This window comes from Homalodisca vitripennis, chromosome 3, assembly GCF_021130785.1.
Source record: "Homalodisca vitripennis isolate AUS2020 chromosome 3, UT_GWSS_2.1, whole genome shotgun sequence".
NCBI classification, from domain to species: domain Eukaryota; kingdom Metazoa; phylum Arthropoda; class Insecta; order Hemiptera; family Cicadellidae; genus Homalodisca; species Homalodisca vitripennis.
In genome coordinates, this window is record NC_060209.1 from 22,538,333 (window position 1) to 22,561,016 (window position 22,684).

Consider the following 22,684-nt stretch of genomic DNA (forward strand, 5'->3'; position numbering starts at 1 on the left):
GTTATGTCTATATAACTTATACAGTTTTCGCGTAATAATAGTGGAAAGTTGACTAACGCCTGTGCCGTCTTTATCAATTCACAACGGTATTGATGAACATCTGTGCCGTCGGTCATCAGTTGGAGAGTTAAGTCTAAAAATATTGATGTCTGTTGGTTAATTTAGTTTAAGTTTTTTTTAGTAAATGTTTGGCTGTTTCCTTCAGTATATTGATTGGCGAAAGACATGGTTTGAGTCACTTAATGAAAAAGAAAAATAGAATTTGTCACTCGTATAATGTATGACTAGACTTGTTAACTAGAAACAATTAATGTGTCAAATGTATCTGCAGTAAAGCAGCTGGCTGTCAATGCTGACAATGCTGATATAGTGTCAAGGTCAGTGTCATAGTAGACTTGTAGCTGTGTTCTAACACTATAATGTGGAAGCTTGTTATCTTTTACAGGGTTTGTCCGGAAAGTAATAGGACTGAGTCAATTAAAAAAAATGTATTGAGAAAATCGTTACAATTCTTTAAAAACTTTCAAGATAGGCTCCTTCTGCGTCGATGCAGCGCTGCCAGCGCGATTTCCAAGCATTGAAGGCGTCACAGAAGCCATTCTCCGGAATAGCCTTGAGAGCCGCGGTACAAGCTGCTTATATCTCCTCTGTCGTCTCAAAATGCTTGCCTTTTTAGGCGAGAAAACAAAAAAAGTCTGGGCGGGGCCACATCTGGGCTGTAGGGCAGCTGTGGAAGAGTTGGGATGCCGGCCTTGGTCAGGTAGCTATTCACAAGAAAGACAGTGTGAGCCGCAATTTCTGGTCGCCAGTGAGCACTTTTGGGACCATCTTCGCACACACTTTGCGCATGTTCAAATGCTCCGTCACAATTTCATGAACGACAGATTTCGGTAAATGTAACATCTGGGCAATTAAATGAATACTTAGTCGACAGTCTGAGTTCAAAACTTTGCGCACACGAGTCACATTGTCGGTGTTTGTCGAAGTCGAAGGTCTTCCAGCAAGGTCTTCATCAGCGACCTCTTCCCGGCCCTCCAAAAAGGCCTGGTGCCACCGAAACACACCACTTCTTGCTAAAGCAACATCTGGGTAAGCCTGCTTGATTATATCAAATGTCTCTGCCGCAGAGTTACCGAGTTTCACACTGAATCTAATCGTGTACCTCTTCTCTAACGAACGCTGCATTTTCAGCTTGCACCACTCACAAAAACACGTCACTTGAAAATGCCTGTTCTGACTCTTCAGGTGCTCGGAGACAACTGACCAGCCGCTTGTTCGTTAGCTAGGAACACCCTCTACCGAATTCAGTCGTTGCGCGCACGCTCCGAAGTACAGTCTCGGCAAAAGAAAATCAGTCCTATTACTTTCCGGACAAACCCTGTATATTGTGATTTGACAGTGATGTCAGTGAATTACGTCACATAGATTGAATCATGGCTTCGTTTTTTCCTTGAATTGTACGATTCTCATTTTGTCAGATTTTATTTGGTCTAAGGTAATAATAAAGTTGCCGCTCGGCTAAGTAGTAGGTTTGTAAATAAGTAATAATATTTAGTTGAATTATTACCACCTAAAACACGCTTTTCCTAAGAGTCCACTTTTTTTAGAGAAAGAGAATACTGTAATGTGAAGTAGCTAAAGTAAACATTTAACCATTATTATTTAGGCGCATAATCACAAACTGTTGGTCTTCATATAATTTAACAAACTATCCTGTTTAGACCAACAATAAATCAATTAACAGTGCTGTGATTGTGTTAGTCAGAAAGGAACCAGCTAAAGAGTTATCACTATATAAAGATGCTCACTCATGATACTCACGTTTCGAACAGCACTAACAGTCATGACTCATGGTCATTCCACAATTATTAATTATTGACCATCCCATGCCCATGTTTGTATACATTCACAGGTTATGCAGAATAGCAGGCCAGTTCTTGCTTGCTCAAGTCCACTTAAGTTCCTCAACGTGGTAGTTGAAGGTTCCTGAAATTAAACGAAAATTAAAAATTTGTTTATTTATTTAAGCCAGGGTTAAGGCTGTTTTAGCCCTCACTACTACTCAACCTAAAAAAATAGCAGATAAAATACACCTGTATGATAAACCTATAGCCTATAGATAATGTATAATTTTGTCAACAAAATCTGTAGATAATTATGGTGTATACGATTCTTTACATTTTAAATAAACATCTTTTTCCTCCGGCTAAACATCAAAATCAGAATTAAGAATATCTTAAACACAATTCATGCAATGGACAAAGTGGATATTATATTGCATTGAAATAATAACAACAATAAAACAAAAATCAAGAATCTAAACATAAAATAGTGAACAATGCCCACAAATCTATAACAATAACAACAAAAACCTATAACTAATTTAACAATTAAAGATGTGCATCATTAAAACAACAAAATAATATAAGTATAAATTTATTATGAATAAAGTAAAGATACAGAACAAGCTTTCTCAGGCAACTTATTAAATAGCTTAATATTCATGAATATGTAGCAGATTTTACATTTTTCTAATTGCACTGATAGAGCGTACAGAGTGAAAACATTTTAACCAGATATGTTTTGAAAAGATTTTTGTTTTCAAAAGTAGTGTTCCTTGACAAAGGATGATAATTTAATAAAAATTAAAACCTAAGATATATTACAAAATCGATTGGTTGTTGCATATAACCTAAGATATTTTAAAACAATATTATTGTTTAAAATGTTCTATAACAGTATACTGTCATTTTCAAGACAAATAATGAAGGATTTCGCCTATAACATAATTTCCTAGGCGAATGCTTCATTATTTGTCGTGAAAATGACAAATATATATAATAAATGCTGTATATGTGTGTTAGTTTTTGTATATTTTTTTATAATTTAATAATAAATAAAAATATATATATATATATATATATATATAATATAAATTTAATTTTAATAATAAAACTGTAATCTAGGCTTACATGAAAATGATATAAATTTTAATCTATGCAATACGCTCTTGGAAAATGAATGGATTCATGATGACTCAACTTCATTGTACTCCGATTTCCTCCTTCAAAGCAATGTAATAAAAAATGCCTATTTCATGAACCCAAACATAAGCCAAGGTATGTTAAGAGTACTAATAATATTGACTGTTTTTTGGAACTTGAAACGATTAGTAAATCTTACGTTTCCATTCCATTTAATGATTCTAAAGGAGCATTGGAGGTCAGTGGTTCTCATTGGAGCCTACTATTTTATAGCAGGGCAGCAAGACATATTGATTCAATCAAGAATTATAATCTGAGTCATGATAAAATTATATTCACAAAGCTGGAGCTTATATGTGCTCATCGGGACCATGTTCTTTCAACGTAGTAAACTGTCCGCAGCTGAGAAATGGCAGTGAATGAGGTATATACTTGCTTATTTTTGTGAAATGGTTGGTGAAATGGATATCAACTTGGACAGAATGTGAGACCTATGATTTTGAGGCATACTTTGGTGCTCTTGAAGTCAGAGACTCAGATGTAATTCGGAAGAGTGCTATTATGACCTACTTAACGTATAATAAACAATACAAGGAATTGAAAGAACACATTGCTAAAGAGCTAATATTTAACATATCTGGTAAAGAAGATCTTAAAGCAAACCAATCCAAAGAGATTATAAATATTCATGAGAAACACCCATCACATGAGACATGCAAGATTACTGAGGAACAAATATCAGCTGCAAAAAACACAAAATTATAACAATAATTTTGAAGAGTCTTTAAGTCTTATTTCTGGTATAGAGAAGTGGTCAGCGGTGAAAAGGAAAATTATGCAGGGATGCTTTAACCATCGGTGTTCTTTGATGCAAGACAAGACAGCCTCACAGACTGTTACTACAAATAAGAACAGCATTTTGGATGGACTCTCAGAAATCTGTACAAAAGAAAATGGATCATATGATAAAAATCATTCCATTAAGAACGATATTATTTAAGAAAAATAATACTGGTACTGATAAATCTAACAGTGGCAAAAAGTATAACTGGTATGAAGGGTACAACACTTAAATTTCCATTTAAAATTAAATTGAACGTTTCTTCAGATAGTCAAGGTTCACTTTTGTCACCATAATTAATTCGCTGTGGCTATATGGCCGGCTACCGTCTGTAGATTAGACAGACTGGCGATGAGTGGTGACGTCAACCGTGACGTAACGAAAGGGCAGCCATAACTGTCACATTTACACCACTGCCTTAGAAATATAAAAAACACAATTTGTAGACTATTTTATTAATTGTATATTATGCATTGGTAATGTATTGAACGGTAATTTAATAAAAGTGTACGCTTAAATAAATTAAAAAGAAGAAATATACAACTAAAAATTAACTATGTACCAGAATCTACACTTCGTAGTTTATTAAGATACAGTTTTGTTTCTCGTAATTTTACTGGAATGTTTCAATTAATAGTCATTAAGAGAAATCATAATTAATTATAAATAATTTTTGTCATATTAAATGTGAATGTCATTTAATAGCGTAAAATAACTGGAACATAATTTGTTTTATTTACTAATAACACTCAAATGGTTATGATTTCATTGTATTATTGTATGTAAGTGGTAAGAGGGAAATTAGTCTCTCGTCTTGAGATATATGAAAATTAATTCTTCCATTTACCGATTAAAAATAGTTTTATTATTAATCACTTATGTATTATCGGACTTTAGCAGGACTGTAAGTTCTTATAGAAGGGATATTGGTACAGTTTAAAGTATATAGCATACCTCGAATCACTTATTCTTAATTGAATATGGTCCGTATTTTCTTTATTATTGATAAAAGTTTTCAACTCGTCAAAAGAACTAAACTTTCTACAACCCGCCATTTTAATAACAATGCACAGTGCTAGAGCTACTTCAAAACCTTTGGCGTCACAGTCTGTGACGTCATAGTCGTTCCCGTTCTTTGAAACAAAGACCGGTGACCGGGCAAATAGCCACTCCGTAATTAATTGGAGGAGCTGAGTAATGGTCAAGTGAATTGCTTTGGGTGTGAGCTAACACTACTCTGACTCAAGTGGCCCACTCTGCTTCTTTATGGGATGATACTAGTCCAGTCATCCTCTTAGGAGGAAGTAATGATAGTCTAAATGGAAATTTTCAGGATATTTATTCTAATTTGGAAATAAAACTACACCATCTTAGTAAGACCAGGCCTGTCTGCACTACTGCACAGTTCAAATTAGATATGACAAATATTTAAGCGGTGCAGAAACAATGAGTTGAGACTTGTCAATAGCTACATTACTGACTTAACAAACAGGCTAGATGATGTCTTCCTAATTAATTTAAGAGGTTTCATATTCTGCTCATGGCCTCCACTTAAACAAAAGAGGTAAATCAAAATTAGCATATGTAATTTTAAATGCTCTTTCCTGGTGGTAGTCTAGGAACAAATCTGGAAATTTATAAAAGTATAATTTTAAATGCTCTTTCTGGTGGTAGTCTAGGAACAAATCTGGAAATTTATAAAAGTATACAACTTCCAAATTCCAAACATGAAAAATGTAGAAAGCAACCTTCAAACTTTGATAGACTTAAAGGCCATTCTCAAAACTGCATAAATATTGTTGAGGGGGATATGGGCTATGTTATTAACAACTTAAAACATAATGATAGACACATAATTGCTGGAGTTACTGTCTCGTTCAGAAAGCATTTTGGTAGACCATATTCTTCTGACCTAATCAATGAAAATTTGACATACCAGGCTTCTGTGGACAAGACTGCTGTTAATGGTCTTGTAACTAAGACTATATTAATAAAACCATCGAAAACTGCTTATAATGAGGCCTTCATACAGTTGACAGATGACTTCAAGGCAAAGAGGATTAAAGTACTTATGCACACCAATGGGATGTATCCAAGATATGATTCCTACTGAGGTTTTTGCTGAAAACATTGTAAAATTTCAACTTAACACCGAGGCTTCAGTTATTACTACTCATGATGATACATATAAAAGAATACTACGTAATGGTATGAGCTACTGACAATTCGTCAAGAAGTTTTGCGAAGATATTAGTAGTTTTAGTTGTGAAAATCTTCCTCAGGACTTTTGAACAGACAAGTGAATTTCCTCTACTACCTACAGCTAAAAACTTAAGGAGAGTTCAATTGGAGGAGATAGCGGTAGATGACAGTTCAACTCAAGATGATTAAACTTTACAATTACGCCAAGTGTCCAAATATGTCAGTGTTGAAAGTCAGTCTTTGCTCTCAAATTGGTTAGGGACTAATGGTCCAAGTGTTTTTGAAACAATAAATCTCTCAACAGCTCACTGTGTAAATTATATTCATGATGAAGATTGTAACATTTCTGCATTATCTCCTTGTAATAGTAGTAATAGTGATAGTGATGGAATATTATTTCTTGGTTTTTCTACTCCTGTAAACAGTAGTTGCGAAATTTGTCTTTCAAAAAACTGAATCGATTCCACAACAACTTTTTTCACTTAGACAAAAAAATATTCACAAAGTACTAACACAATAAAAAGACAGACTTTTACTACATTGTAACATTCAAAGTATTAAAAGTAAGTTTGGAAATACTAATTAATAGTTTCAGTGCAATCAAAATTATTTGCTTGGATGAGGAGGATAATGTTGATGAGGAAAATAAATATTTTAAACAAAATAGCCAACTTTAGATTGACAGATGGTTTTTTTTATAAATGTGTCAAGGAGTGTTTCTTACATTCTTGTCCATAAACAATTCCCTCTTATAAGGAATGATTTAAATAATTCTAATGAAGAATTATGTTTTGAGGGATCTTTTGTAGAAACAGAAAGTTTAAATCTACTAGTAATTTCTATATATAGAATCCCTGGGAGTTGTGTTACTAAACTGTTTTAAGTCCAATTCAGGGCCTTTTTAAATTGTTAGAAGAAGAAATTAAAAAAGAACAAGTAAGTTAATTATTGCAGCAGACTTCAATATAAATGTATTGGTGGATGACTATACCGTCAAGTACTTTGAGAACCTAATTATTAATTCAGGTTTTTCACTAATTATAAGCCAACCTACAATAATTACGTACTAAAACCTCCAAAACATGTATTTACAATATTTTAACAAGAGTGTTAACTATGTACACAACGGCTATATAAATATTGATCTAGGTTTGTCTGATCATAATGATTTACTTGTTCAGATTCCAATCCAACATGGCGGACACCCATCATTCTACATGAAAGGATTTAAGTGGGAAATTCAACAAAATGCCTACTTTTCTTCACATCAAACACAACCTTTAAACTGTAAGTCCATTTATTTACAAAAAAAAAAAAAAAAATACACTTAGAAGAACTAGAGAATACTTTTTTCAAGGAACAAAAATTTCAAGCTACTTAAAATAATCAATCTTAAGCATAAACGTTCACTACAAAACAATTATTTATCATTATTAATGATATTTGCAAAATATTTAATCTATACCATGAAAGCACAAGCCTATAAAAATTAGACATACCATATGGAACAGTACACACGTCATACGGTGACCTACTTTGAAACTGTGTGGTAATAAATCAACGTATGAAATACACAGACAAGTAGTCGTGAGGTGCTAACAACATCGCTGACTGTGCAAACATCAGCAAACTCCTCACTTGACCTACCATATTGCTGCTGCTGGAGCACTGACCTTGAGCTGCTAACTGTGCAACTGACAACGGCACCAACACTCGGCCGTTATTTATCTACATCTGACTTCCATCACCTATCTAGTTTAGGCTGTCTGGATCTTTCTACTTGACAAGGAACTAGATTACTCCTCAAAATCAAACAAAATTGTACACTTCTTTTTATTAATTACTTGACAAGGTGCCTCAGTGGTGATGAATTGAGTAGTTGCTACTGAGTACCTAGTAATATACTGGTCTACAGTATGTTACATTTTTGACATGGTCATTGACTACCTTAAATCAATCTAAATTTTACAGTGCAATTCCTTATTCCTGACCTTTTTGTAATTAATGATACACTTAAGAATGAAATAATGACAATTTACAGCTAATCTAACATAGAAGAGTCAGGAAGAAAGTTCTAAAATGCCTTCAAAATATCCCTGTGGCATACCTATGTGAAATCGGTGTAAAATTCTCTGGCATAAAATGCACTGGACCTTGCAAAACATGGTATCATAGTGGATGCGAGAAAATAAAGGAAAAAGATCTTAAAAAGTGGGCTCCACATGTAATTGAAAAATGGCAATGCACAAAGTGCAGTGAAGTTATCAATCCCCGCCTATTAGCTCAACAAACCGACGCTATTCTCCTAACTAGGCCAGTCACCTTGGACAACTCAATTACAGAACTCGAAAGCAGCCTTATTGAAAATAATTTTCTAGAAGATTCTAATAATGAAGAACAAACTAATAATGGCTGCTAAAATAGGGACAGCTTTGCTAGAAGAAAATAAAATTCTAAAAGGAAAAAAATTCAAGCTTGAAACTAAATTAGCAATAGTTGAAGGGAAATTAGAGGAAATGGAAATCAATGAAGGAAAATACATTGGGAGAATCGAAATCCTGCTGCAGCAGTTTGCAGAATCACAAGAACAGCTTGGCAAGGAGAAAAAACTTCGTCAAGAAGCACAGGCTATTTTTGAAGACCACGATCTTAAATTAGGACAACTCATTGACAATCATTTAAAAAAGATAGACCAACAAGAAAAGACCATTCTTATGTTGCAAAAGAAACTTGAAAGTCAAGAAGTCACATATAAAACTCACAAGGATTCTTATACACAAACTGACTCTTCAGCAACTGAAACTTCTAAACAGTCACAAAGCTCACCCCTATAGTGATTGAATTAACCGAGATAAAAACAAAACTTGACCAGGTGGAGTTAGCAATAAAATCCTTCGCAATTGAATCAAGAACGGAATCTACACTTCCCCCTCAAGTGGCACAGAATAGGTCAAGGCAGCACAGCTTACCTCTTAGGAGAAAAACAAGTACTGGGACAAAAAATAATGTTTTCAGTGTCTCACTCCAAGCAGCTAAATACAAAAAACAGACCATCCCCAGACAAGAATGCACAGTGCTGGCTAGAGAGAGTCCAAAGGCAGCTACGGGCATCTAAAACTTGCCAAGAATACCAGAGAGAAACCATGACCACAGTTACTTTCAATAGGCAACCTCCTTGTATAGCCCACAAACTAGAAGATGGTGAAACATTAGAAGAATTTTTTACAAAAAACATTGCCAACTGTGAAAAAATTTCATAAACACACAAAAGAACATCCCAAAACATTCCCGCAGAGGTAGGACAAATCAGTACAGAGACATTAGAAATAGATTCAAGCTCAAATAACCAACAAACCACGAACAAACCCACAAGTCCCTCCACTGCTTTCTTCCCTCATAGTTTTTTAGAGCAGACTCAGTACAAGAAACAGCGGTGCAGAACCAAAATATTCCTACCCACAAGATCAAATCTCTAAAAAACGTAATAAAAATCCTTCATCAAAATGTTCAGGAAATACAGAACAAAACGGACAGGATAATTCATTTCCTTGAAACCACACAGCCGGATATAGTTATTTTTACTGAACATGGACTGAAGGATGACTTGCTAAAGAACACAATAATTCCTGGATTCGCCCTTAGGACCGATTTTAGTCGAGTACTACACAGGAAAGGGGGAGTGGCCATTTTACGTAGCGGAAAAATGTGAAGGAAGTGCTATACCAGTGAATATTACCCACTACTGCGCAGAATTGACTTGTGAAATGGCTATGGTAAAAATCTCTCAAGGAAAGGAACATCTCTTTGTTGTAGGTATCTACAGGCCACCCAATGGAAAACTTGAGGAAGCTCTTGATGTAATTTCCAACGTTTTAGAAGAAACAAGGGCAGAAAACTATTCCTTGATCATGATGGGTGATATAAATGTAGACAGCTTAAAGCCACACAGCCGGGACAACTTTATTTTAAATGAGAGACTAAACAGACACAATCTATCTAGACTTTTGCTTCCTGCCACAAGAATAACTCCTCAATCTTCGACCTCTATAAACTGTGTATGCACAAACCTCAAACATGACAAATTGAAAACAGCAGTTATTGAAGCGGGTATATCTGACCATACAGCCCAGGTAACCACGGCACAGTTTAAAAGATGCACCACATCGTCCAACAGTATTATACAGAGACATTTCAAAGAAGAAAACATCATTGCATTAAGAGCTCTGCTGGAAAATGAAGACTAGAATGGAGTGTACAATGCCTCAAATACTGATGATGCATACAACAGCTTCTCAGCAACGCTTACAATGGCTTTGGATGCTACGTGTCCGCTGGTAAGAATTAAGCTCAAGAAAACCTCAAAACACAAATTTTCAGATAAAGAAGCCATTAATCTCAAGACAGAATACCTTAATTGTCTCAATAAATATAAGCTCACAGGTAATGACCAAGATAAGACAACAGCAGCTAAAGCTAAGAAAAATTATGACCTCCGACTGAAAATGCTAAGGCAACAAGCATCTGCAGAGTATGTAAATAAATCAGAAAACAAATCTAAAGCTATATGGCAGATAATAAATTCCCAAAGAAGTGATGATAATCAGAAGAAACCGGAACTGAAACTAGAAACTAATGGTAAAGAAACAAGCAACCCAAACATAATTGTAGAACATTTTAATAAATTCTTTATCAACATAGCAGACAATACACTTGACATTAATATTCAGCATGGCAATAATAAAAATACATTTCAAGCACCTCCTGTAAACTGCCACCTCACACACCTGCTGGACACAAATACAGAAGAAATTCAAAGCATAATCAAGAGCTTCAAACCCAAAACATCAGCAGGAGTAGATGGCATATCATCCAAGCTATTAAATCAATGCAGTAATATACTTACACCACCTCTGGCTTTTATAACCAATATGTCCTTAACATCAGGGGTATTCCCATCAGCCTTAAAATTAGCTAAGGTGTACCCTAAGTTAAAAAATGGAAGTCCAACGCAAGCAAGTAACTTCAGGCCTATCTCACTACTTTCAACTTTTTCAAAAGTGATTGAACGGATTGTGCTAAAAAGACTGATGGAGTACTGTGAACAACATAAGCTACTAACAGCAAGTCAACATGGCTTCTTAAAAGGACGACCTACTACTACTGCAATCATTGAGCTAGCAGAGTTTATAATTGACCATCTGGAGACAGGAAAGCTAGTTACAGGCATTATGCTCGACTTCAGTAAGGCGTTTGATTGCCTTGGCCACTCTCTCATTATAACAAACTTGAAAATCTGGGCATTAGAGGTACTGCCCTTAACTGGCTCAAGAGCTACCTGGAACAACGCAACCAACTGGTCGAAGTTAGACACACGGAAAGAGGACAGATCCATACTGTAAGATCAAAACCACTCCCTATAAATAGAGGTGTACCACAAAGATCTGTCCTTGGCCCTGTATTGTTTATCCTTTTTACAAACTACATGCCTCAATATTTGGACACTGTCATACGCTCATGTATGCAGATGATACAACCCTTCTCTCTTCAGAAAACTCTACTGAACAGCTAGCGGTACGCTCATACACCTCATTGAACATGGCATACCAGTACTGCCACTACAACGACATTGGTAGTTAATATGTCTAAGACTAACCAGCTAGCATTTGGTAGAAAGCGAAACCAGGTACCAGCCCTACCAGATGTTGATGTAAAGCCACACACCAAATTTCTGGGAGTAATTATCGATGAAAAAATGTCATGGACACAACATATTGACAAGCTATTTAAGAAATTAAATACCAGTCTTTATATCTTGAAGTGAATAAAAACAATCATTAACACCCCAACAGCAAAGACTACTTACTTTGCAATATTTGAAACTCATATTCGATACGGGATAGCCGCCTGGGGAGGAACAACTCAAGAGAACCTACAACGACTACTGCGACTTCAGAAAAAAGCTATAAGGATTCTTAACTGCCTGAGCCCCAGAGACACCTGTAAAGAAGCCTTTAAGAACCTAAAAATCATGACAGTGATTGCCCTCTATATTCGGGAGGTTATACTGTATGTTGATGGGAAGAACCTACCTCGAGCTGCTGACCACCACGACTACTACACCCGACATCCTGCAAACTACCCACTACCAGCCCACCATCTTACACTGTATGAAAGAAAACCGTCATATGCTGGCAAGAAGCTGTACAACATATTACCACAAGAACTAAAAGCTCTTAAAGGAATGAAGCTGAAGGCATCGCTGAATGACTGGCTGACATCCAAGACCCTTCTAAACCCTAGATGAATATGTGGACTGGAAAGACATTCAAGAGTGACATTATTTTTGTATACAATTTGAATTGTATCCACTGTAAACTGATGCTATACATTTCTCTAAGAAATTTTGTAATAAAGAGTTTCTGATTTCAGCTACCAATGCAACGATATCAGAAATAAAAATAACTTATATCTTTAAAAATGATTATTTCCAATCAAAAAAGTTCCCTTATTTGTGAATAGACTATCCTGTTATATGGAATAGACTATTTGATTCTTGACAAGTCTGTTGATAAGAATTATAAAAGATTTTGATCTATAATCAAGCTGTCTCTTAAAGAAATTTTTCCTGCCAGGGCTATTTCTTCCAAGCAAAGGGGAAAACCTAAGAAATGGAATGATTACTCAGGGAATCATAAAATCTTCTGAACATAAAAGAAGGCTTCAAATTCAATCAAAGTACTGTACAGATCTTGAATTTCTAAGTTATGTTAAAAAATATAAAAAGATGTTCAATTAAGTGGTTGCGGAAGAGAAGAAATCTTGTAATAGTTCTTATATAATATATTCTAAAATCAAAACTAAAGTAATAGAGAATGTAATTAAAGATGAAGTAGGTCTTAATAAAATCCGTAAAAATGACTACATTAAAGATTAATGATAGGGAAATAGATGACCCTATACCTAAAGCTAAACTTTTTAATAATCAATACACAAATATAGTAGAGGTATTAAAAGTTCCAAAAGTTCCTGCCACATTACCCCCTTCACATTATCCTACATGTGAAAAAGATTATATTGAGCTGCAAGTTTTTTCATCCACCAACAAAACTGTCAAAAATATAATTTTAAATCTGAGCAACATTAGTTCATATGGATGGGATAAGATTCCTAATAAGATACTTAAATGATCTGTTGACACAATCTCTAATGTACTAAGTGGACTTATAAGACTTGATTCTTTAAATTATGCTCATGACAAAACTCTGCAGGAAAGTAGCCTATAAATATGATTTAAGTGGACTTATAAATAAGTTCTTATGTGAAGGTATTTTTCTTGGCCCATTAAAGTTACCAGAAATTCACCCAATACATAAAAAGTGTTCACCTAGTAAAATAAACAATTATAGACCAATTTCCCCTCTAAGTTCGATTTCAAAAAACTATGAAAAATTATCCATAGCCAACTTCTTGACTTTTTATAATCAAATAACAAATTATGTAAAGAGCAGTATGGTTTTAGAAAAAAGCGTTAGTGTACAAGCAACTCTGTTCTCTTTCGTGAACAGTACCATTGAGGCCTTGTATGAACCAAGTTACATTTCTGGTGTAAACTGCACACTGTACTACACTATACACTGTGTAAACCATACACTGCTGCTGACAAAGTTAATAAGAATGGTTGTCAAAGATATAGCTCTTACACTATTACATTCTTATTTACTTTACTGTAAACGGAGGACAGTTATTACTAATAAATCAGGAAAATATTGTTCTAATTGGGCAGATGTAAAACATGGTGTACCCCAAGGGTCAATCTTAGGCCCATTATTATTCATTGTCTATGTCAATGATCTGCCAAATTACCTACCTAAAGAAGTTTGTAGCCTCTTTTTATATACAGGCAATGCAACTGATCTAATTAGACGAAAAATGTTAAGTAACAGAACTGTGGTCTGTTGTTAAATCGAAACAAGAATAATACATTATGCTTTAAATTAAGAAATGATCATTTTTTGTAAAAGGTTTAGAAATAATAGACAAGCAGTAAAATTTATAGGCATACATTTTGGCACTAAATTCAACCAGGTATGCTTTGAGTATACTAGTTAGAATAACATCTTTGGAAGTTGGTATAGCTGTGTATTAAGCCCATGAGATGTTGAGTTATGGAATTACTTTGTGGAGCAATTGCTCAGATATGCAAAAACTCTTTATTAATCAAAAATCAATTATTAGAACAATAGGTCATTGAAACTCAAGAACAACATGTAAACTGTTATTTAAAAAAAATGTAACGTCCTTACTTTGCCACGGATATAGTATATGTTTTTGAAATGCTTAAATTAATCCTTAAGAATCCTGATTAATTTGAAAAATACAAATTTAATCATAGATATCACACAAGAAATTGTAATTTGTTTCAATAGCTGCTGGCACATAAACTAAAAAAATTGAAACTAGTCCGCTTTATCTAGGTTTGAAATTATATAATATTCCCCAGTAACAAAAAAACCCCCTTATCTAAATTTACCAAAAAAATTAAAAGAAGCACTTTGTCAAAAAACATATTATAATGTAAATTAATTATTTGAAGACAGTTTTTGATGAAAAGAAATAATAAAAATATATCTTTAAAAAAAATTATAAAATGGGTTTAAGCCTTTGGATTTAATCAATGTTTTTTTTAATGTTTTATATCGTTTTTATATCAATAACATAGGTATCAAAATTAATGTTTAAGAATAAGCTTAGTTAATTAGTTTTAATCATTGACTGACTATGTTATCAGTTTTTTTTTTATTACATTGTGATAACAGAAAACATATTGTGAAATAAATATTGTCCATTGTAATTGTGGAGAAAATTGATTCTTGTAACCTTTGCAGCTACAGTTCTTCATTAAACTTCCCATTAATAAACAATGGATCTAAAATGTGATTCCCAAAAATCCCAACTTTTTCTGGGTATTGCGTCCAGGACTCACGGAAAACATGGGGATTTTCTGTGTCCCAGTACCTGCAGCGATGTTTGTTTACAGCTCCATTGACAAAAAATCTGCATTCATCACTGAACACAACGTTTTGAACAAACAATGGAAGAGCAGAAATGAGTGTTTCAATTTTCTCACAAAATTGTAGACAACTTCATCTTCATTTAACTCAAATACAAGCTGATTTTTATAAGGGTCAAATTTATTTTTCTTCAGTAAGTGTACCACAGACGCTTGGGAAACGTCTCAAATATTTGCTACTGATCTCGTGGACTTTCAAACTGCTTGTCTCCGCCCAAAGGAAGCCAACGAGCGTGGAGCATCTCAGATGGATCCAGATACCTGAAACTTATTTACTTAAGTTCTTAAGTATTTCCTTGTCACAGGTCTATCAGGGCGTGCAACATTTAACCGCCTTTCTGCCTCATGTTAAGTTTCCTTCGAAGTTCCGAAAAAAATATCTATCACACGTTACTTAGTTTCACAGTTTCAAGTGAAGATCAGGAAACGCCGTTTTTTGTACAAAAACGGCGTTTTGCAACGCACCTAAGTTTGCCCTCTAGAATTTGAGATTTTACTGATAGGTACTATCTCGAGGGATGTTTTTCTTTCGTTGATATCAGCGCGGTGCAGCACCGGTGCCGAAGCCCGCGCTGATGGCCAGAGGCACTCGTCTCAACTCGATAAAAACTAAAAAACAACTTTGAGCTCGAAATTTAAGAAAAACAATGTTCATTTGGATCAAAATTCTGCTTATTTCTGTACTATTTTTCATTTACGTTAACTTTCCGGTTATCACTTGAATTATATGTTTCTTGGTTTCTGAGAACATCCTTATGACCGTAGTAAAATATGAAAAAGTTTGGGATTGACTAAGTAATTGCTCAGAATTACCAATTAGGGCTGTATTGTAGTACAGGCCGTGTCACCGTGCTCGGCGCCTCGTTTGAGCATGCCCACTACTGTCCTTCCCCCACTAGCAGTCACGGTACAGTCTCACTGGAAAGCGACCACTCCAACTAGGCTCACAACGCTCATTATTGTTTTCTTGCTCCCTGTGTGCGGTCAACATCCTGTGTTTGTGTTGTCCATGTTGTGATACTTGTGGAAGTTTTGGAGCTGCTGGCATGGCAACACCGACTGTATTTAAGTCGAAGCTGGATGGCAAGGTTCTGAAAAGTCAGACACATGAAGTTATTTCTAATGTGATGGATTTTATGAGTAGAGAGGGTAAAGAGGGAACATTTGTTATTGACCCTAAGAAAGTGAGAGAAAGAGTGGCAACAGCTGTCGGTGTTTCGCGGCGAACTCTAACCCGTATAAGTGCCAAAAAAAGAAAATTAGCTGAAACAATGACTTCCTTTGAAACTCCAAACAAAGTGAGAAAGGTGCCTAAAAAGGTGACTGGACTCGATGATTTTGATCTTGGTGTTATAAGACGGACAATCAACAATTTTTATTTGACCGAGAAATGTCTACCAACACTGAAGAAAATTTGTTCAAAACTCGAAAGTGAAATACATTTTACCGGGTCTATCTCGAGTTTGAGAAGAATTGTTAGGAAAATGGGCTACAGATGGAGAAAGACCAAATCAAACAAACATATTCTTATGGAAACCCAGGATGTTGCTTACAAACGATTTGTATATTTGAGAAAAATTCAAGAATACCGGAAGGAGAAACGCCCCATAGTTTTTACGGACGAATCTTACATCGATTCAGCTCATGTTTCCGGAAAAGGTTGGTCCGATGACTCAAATGCAGGAGTGGCGGCCCCATTGTCCAAAGGCGAGCGACTTATTTTTCTACACGCAGGAGGAGAAATGGGCTTCGTGAAAAACTGTTTGACAATGTGGAGAGCCAACATAAAAACAGGAGATTATCACGACAATGTGAACGGCAAGATGCATTTTAAATGGCTGACGGAAAAATTAATTCCAAATTTACCTCCTCGGACTGTTGTGGTTATTGACAATGCATCTTATCACAATGTCCAAGTAGATAAGTGCCCAACTTCGAAGAACACTAAATCAGAAATGCAAGATTGGCTGATACAGAAGAATATTGCATTCTCATCGTCATCACTCAAGGTGGAGCTCTACGAGTTGATTAGGCAACACAAACCGGCGCACATTCGCTATCAAATTGACGAGATTATGAGAAAACATGGACATGACATCCTTAGGCTCCCTCCATATCATCCCGAACTCAATGCCATAGAGCTAATCTGGGCTGATGTAAAAAAACTGGGTTGCAGCTCACAATGTGACTTTTAACATACATGATGTTGAGCGCCTTGTAAACCAGAAGTTTGAAACCATAACTGAAACGGACTGGAAAAAAATATGTGAAAATGTCAAGAAAATGGAAGAGAAGTTCATAGGAGTTCAAAGTCAACTGGAAGATACCATTGAATCTTTTGTTATCAATCTTGGTGCAGAGTCCAGTGAAGAGGACAACAGTGACTTTTCGGAAGATGACTTTGAAGACGGGAATTTGTCAGGGATCGAAGAGTTGATTTAAATATTTATTTCCAATGTACACCCATTATTGTTTATGGACAACGAGGAGGACAATATATCACTTTGGAATCTTTAATCCCACAATGTTGTAATTATTGTATATAATAAATATTGTTTTGTGAGTATGTAAAATATGTAAATAACTTTTAATGCGGCCTCCGGCAGTCTCAAGCCTGCAATCGAGTATTGAAACTCTGAAAGCAGAGAGAAAGTTATTTGTAACCATCAGAGGGAAATACCTTATCACAATAATTATGTCATGGATTTAAAGAAATATTATTTAAACATTTCTATGAAATAAATTTAAAGAAATATTTTGGTTCATACTGTTTAGTATAAATGTGTTTCCTCCATTGATAAAATAACGAAGATATTTTAATTTGTTGTGGAAGACACGAGGGCCAGAGGGACCTGCTAGAGTTGACTGTACCGAGTAAATGTAGGGGAGGTGGAGTGGGAGCATTGGCGTTGTCTCTCAGGCCACCCTCCCCTACGCGCCGAGCACGGTGACACGGCCTGTATAGTAGACCATGTAATGAATATGTATTGAAAGTTTTATCAAAATCGGCTTGTACATTTTTGAGGTACAGCAACCCATAAATTGATTTTGTTAGGACATAGCCTGTTAAATTGGTGTGGCTCTGAAAATAGGTGCGGTCTAAGAATGAGGTTTGTATTTTAGTATAGTCGACCATATAATGAATGTTTATAGAAAGTTTTATCAAAATTGGCTCATACGTTTTTGAGGTACGGTCATCCATCGATTTGAATTTTTAGCACATACTGTGTTAAACCAGTGTGACTCTGAAAATAGGCATGGCCTAAGAATGAGGGTTGTATTATAGTATAGTAGACTGTGTCTCAAATGTGTATATAAGTCTTATCAAAATCGGCTCATATGTTTTTGAGATACAGGAACATCTTAATGGTTTCTCAGAACTTGTCTTGTTAAATCAGTATAGTCCTGAAAATGGCCACTACAAATGGTGATTATCATAAATGTAGGCTAGTGTTTGTTCATTTAAAATCTTGATTTGTAGTATTTAAAAATAAAATAAATATTTATTTATTTCCAAATTACACCCATCCAACATTTACCTTCACGTTATTAATACATATTATGTTGTATGGTTTTCAGTTGATGAACTAGGTTAGGATTCAGTTAGGAACTAGGTCAGGGTACACGTTCTTTTTATGGATGGAATCTATGGCCAGTTTCACGTTAGCCGTAATTTTGGGTCCTTAGATAACTATTTAAGTTATTAGTTAGTTATGAGTGATAAGAACTAATAACAATATAGTACTAATAAAACATTATTCACATGAAATATGCCTAGTAAATCATTACAGAAATTGAAGAACTAATAATAATATAGTACTAATAAAATATTATTCACATTAATAAATATGCCTAGTAAATCATTACAGAATTTGAAGAGTAGACTAGCTACTATATATCAAAAGGAATATCAGTTACAATATTTACTTTCAAAATATCAGCAATGTGAGTACTGTTGTAATATTTAAATGAGAATAGTACATAATATACATATTATTATTTGAACTTTATACGAGAATAAACTTACCTCATACAAAAGGCTGGTGAATCTATGCGGAATGGAACAGGTAAATTTCTCAAGACTGAATCGACAAAAATTACGTCACTCGACCACATACCATGGTTGTCCACAGGCCATGTAGGCGATAATATTGCAATATCACTTTTCCGTAAAGTACCAAACGTATCTGCCTCTGGTCAGATTTACGTTCAAAACCTAACGTTCCAAAAGTGTACCACAAAAAAAAACTATACATCATACTATGCGTATTAATTTAATGTGTAAATATTATCAATTACCGAAGTGATACATTTAGTAACACTTCCATATTTCAGTGTCGAAGTGCCATTTGGGAAAATGCTTAGTTACATTAGCATTAAAAATTATTTTCCTATGTTAAATTGGGTAAATCTTTCTGCATCAAGGAAAAGTACAATAGTCAAATAATTCAATACTTGTGGAAAAGACGTTTAAGTTTATTATATAGTATAAAAAGGAGAAATCTCCACATATTTATATGTGGAGTCATATATTTATATACCACCACAACCGAACTGATACACTAGAAATCTTATGTAATCTTCTATTATATTAAAAGGTGTTTGAAAGTACCTTAGTGATTTTATTCATAAAGAGCAATATTTTTCATGATTGGAATCAATCAGAGCAGACTCCAAAACGTTCAATCATAGCGACCTGTGCGAATATTTCTTGTGCATAGGGGGAGGGAGGAGCAAGGAACCACGCCTACCACCACCCCCTCTTTCACTATTAGACCTATTTCCAAGTACACTAGGTCCCAAAATTATTCAGTCGTCCCTTTCGTTCACTGTAGTGATGGGATAACCGAATGGATTTTATAACCGACTAACCAGTCAGTTATTTTTGTCGTTAATCGGTTATTTTAGTCGAATGAATAACCGATTACCTTTTAAATTCAATCCACATTTTAGGGATGGGGTGGTGGGGGAATGAACCATTCCTGTTGAGACAGGTACGCGGCGCGGCGCGGCCAATTTACTCACGGCCGTACTTAGCTTTGGCGAGCCCTGGTAAAGATATTCGGTCGGGCCCCGTCGTGTCCCCCCCACCAGACACAGTCCTTTCATATAGACGTGTGACTGGCTCCGGAAGAAATTGTACGAAAACCCGGTCTGAGTTCGGACCTTAATATACAATCAAAAAATCCCAAGCAAACCCTCACTGGCAGAACCGTAATTGAAAACGAAATTCTGTAATTGTATTATTACTTTTTTCTGTGCATACGTTATAGTCATAACATTTTAAAATGTTATATTATCATATATCATTTATAACACTACAAGATAATTACCGTTCAAATTGCAAAATTATAATTTATTTTAATTACGAATCACGAAAGTTAATCGCTAAAGAACGATATTTCAGTAATAAAAATAACTTATTATAATAAACGAGCAATTCAAGTATAGACTGTCTGCACAACCAGTTAACTTACAGAAAATCATTCGGTAGAAAAACTAATCTAAAGACTAATTTAAAATAACCGATCAGAATCAACGATTAATTCAAATATAGACTAAGTCTTCACAACCAGTTAACTTATAGAAAAATTAGTCGGTAGAAAAACTTATCTAAAGACTAATTTAAAATAACCGATCAGAATCAACGATTAATTCAAATATAGACTAAGTCTTCACAACCAGTTAACTTATAGAAAAATTAGTCGGTAGAAAAAACTTATCTAAAGACTAATTTAAAATAACCGATCAGAATCAACGATTAATTCAAATATAGACTAAGTGTTCACAACCAGTTAACTTATAGAAAAATTAGTCGGTAGAAAAACTTATCTAAAGACTAATTTAAAATAACCGATCAGAATCAACGACTAATTCAAGTACAGACTAAGTCTGCACAATCAGTTAACTTATAGAAAAATTAGTCGGTAGAAACACTAATATAAAGACTAATTTAAAATAACCGATCAGAATCAACGATTAATTCAAATATAGACTAAGTCTCACAACCAGTTAACTTATAGAAAAATTAGTCGGTAGAAAAACTAATCTAAAGACTAATTTAAAATAACCGATCAGAATCAACGATTAATTCAAATATAGACTAAGTCTTCACAACCAGTTAACTTATAGAAAAATTAGTCGGTAGAAAAAACTTATCTAAAGACCAATTTAAAATAACCGATCAGAATCACCGACTAATTCATTCTATAGACTAATTTAACTGGATGCAGCAAAAATAACCGACTAATCGGTTAAAATAAAATAACCGAACTAACCAGTTATTTTCATCCAGTTATTCCCACCACTAGTTCACTGCTAACCGATTAAGAATAAAACCGCAATCGTATAACTCAACGGGGGGAGTACGGAGTCTAGGTATTTTGAAAAGTGGTGGAAATTAATCGGTTGGACATAAAATATCTCGTTATCTATAAAAATAAATTATTTTCATACGAGCAATGTGTGTTTAATTTTATTTAAATTAAATACTAATTTATTTTAAACATCTGCAAGGGAATAACCTTACTTATGATAAATCAAAGGCACATCAATCAACCAAGTCCATTGATTATAAGTATTAACATTTACAATATTTAGTAATGTATCTGGTGACTTAAAATTCCATTTTTATCAGTTTTAATAGATCTATTTCCATTTACTAGATTCCCGAAACAATACATTTATTGTTATATATCTATCTGTACGCTATGCTGTTTCTCCCTCTATGCGAACACTTTTTACAAACGGATCCTTTCGTTCACTCGGTCATACATTCAGTGAATTCAGTCGTTCATTTTATCCAGTCAACACGATGACCAGTATAACACTCTCTGGCGGAAGGCTCAGTCACTCTGTACTGACCGGTTCAACTGAACGATTCGCCGCATTGAACGAGACGAGCCGGGTTAATCAGATGATCCGATAGAGCGAATACCGAGCAGTGGTGGGGATACTGGGAGAGGGCGGCATCACAGCGTCGGAGGGGTATTTACCCCACCCTGCGTGAACTCAAATCACCCAGGGTCTTTTTTCCCAGGGCCTAGTATCAAGGGCTGCACCATTTTGCCTGCCGCCGTGACCCCCTGGTCACGTGACCGCATACGCCACGAACCTGACGTCTGCCGCGTCTACCCGCTTGCCACTATGGGAGCGTTATGGTTTACACGCTATTACATCAGTAGAATAATATAATTAAAGACATCCTTATATATTCTTAAACTGTGTGATCTGCTGAAACTAGCAGTATAAATATATTTCAGTTTATATCGATTTGAAAATTGTACAACCACAAAAAGGTGTGTTTGAACTCCGAAATGCAATACATTGGAAGTTTATAAGCGTTATTTTTTTTGGTTCAAAACAAACTTTTAGCGGCAAAGTTGTAGTAAATTAGTTTATCTATAAGTTTCATTGGAAGAATTGGAATAAAATATTATTAATATTCCCTTAGGCTTTTCTATACAAATGAATAATAGAATAATTGTAGAAAGAAATATTATCCGTCGAATCTACTTTTTTTCTATTTGCACACATCTTATTGGTTAATAACTATTTAAATAATTTTATGGATATGTTTTAAAATAT

At 34.8% G+C, this 22,684-nt stretch overlaps 2 protein-coding genes across 2 annotated transcripts in view; one reads left to right on the top strand and one right to left on the bottom strand.

Moving 5' to 3' along the window:
* The window catches only part of LOC124356687, a 33,734-nt gene extending 14,452 nt beyond the window's left edge, over positions 1 to 19,282 (bottom strand). Inside the window, exons 1-2 of the mRNA XM_046807832.1 lie at positions 19,125 to 19,282; positions 1,822 to 1,986 (exon numbers count right to left, since the gene is read on the bottom strand). The gene's annotated coding sequence lies outside the window, so the exon portion shown is untranslated. The remainder of the gene's footprint in view (positions 1 to 1,821; positions 1,987 to 19,124) is intronic.
* Positions 16,582 to 17,292, top strand: LOC124358111. The gene has a single exon (XM_046810405.1). It carries the CDS (start codon positions 16,582 to 16,584, stop codon positions 17,290 to 17,292), a length of 711 nt encoding a protein of 236 aa, XP_046666361.1.
* Positions 19,283 to 22,684: the final 3,402 nt, after the last annotated feature.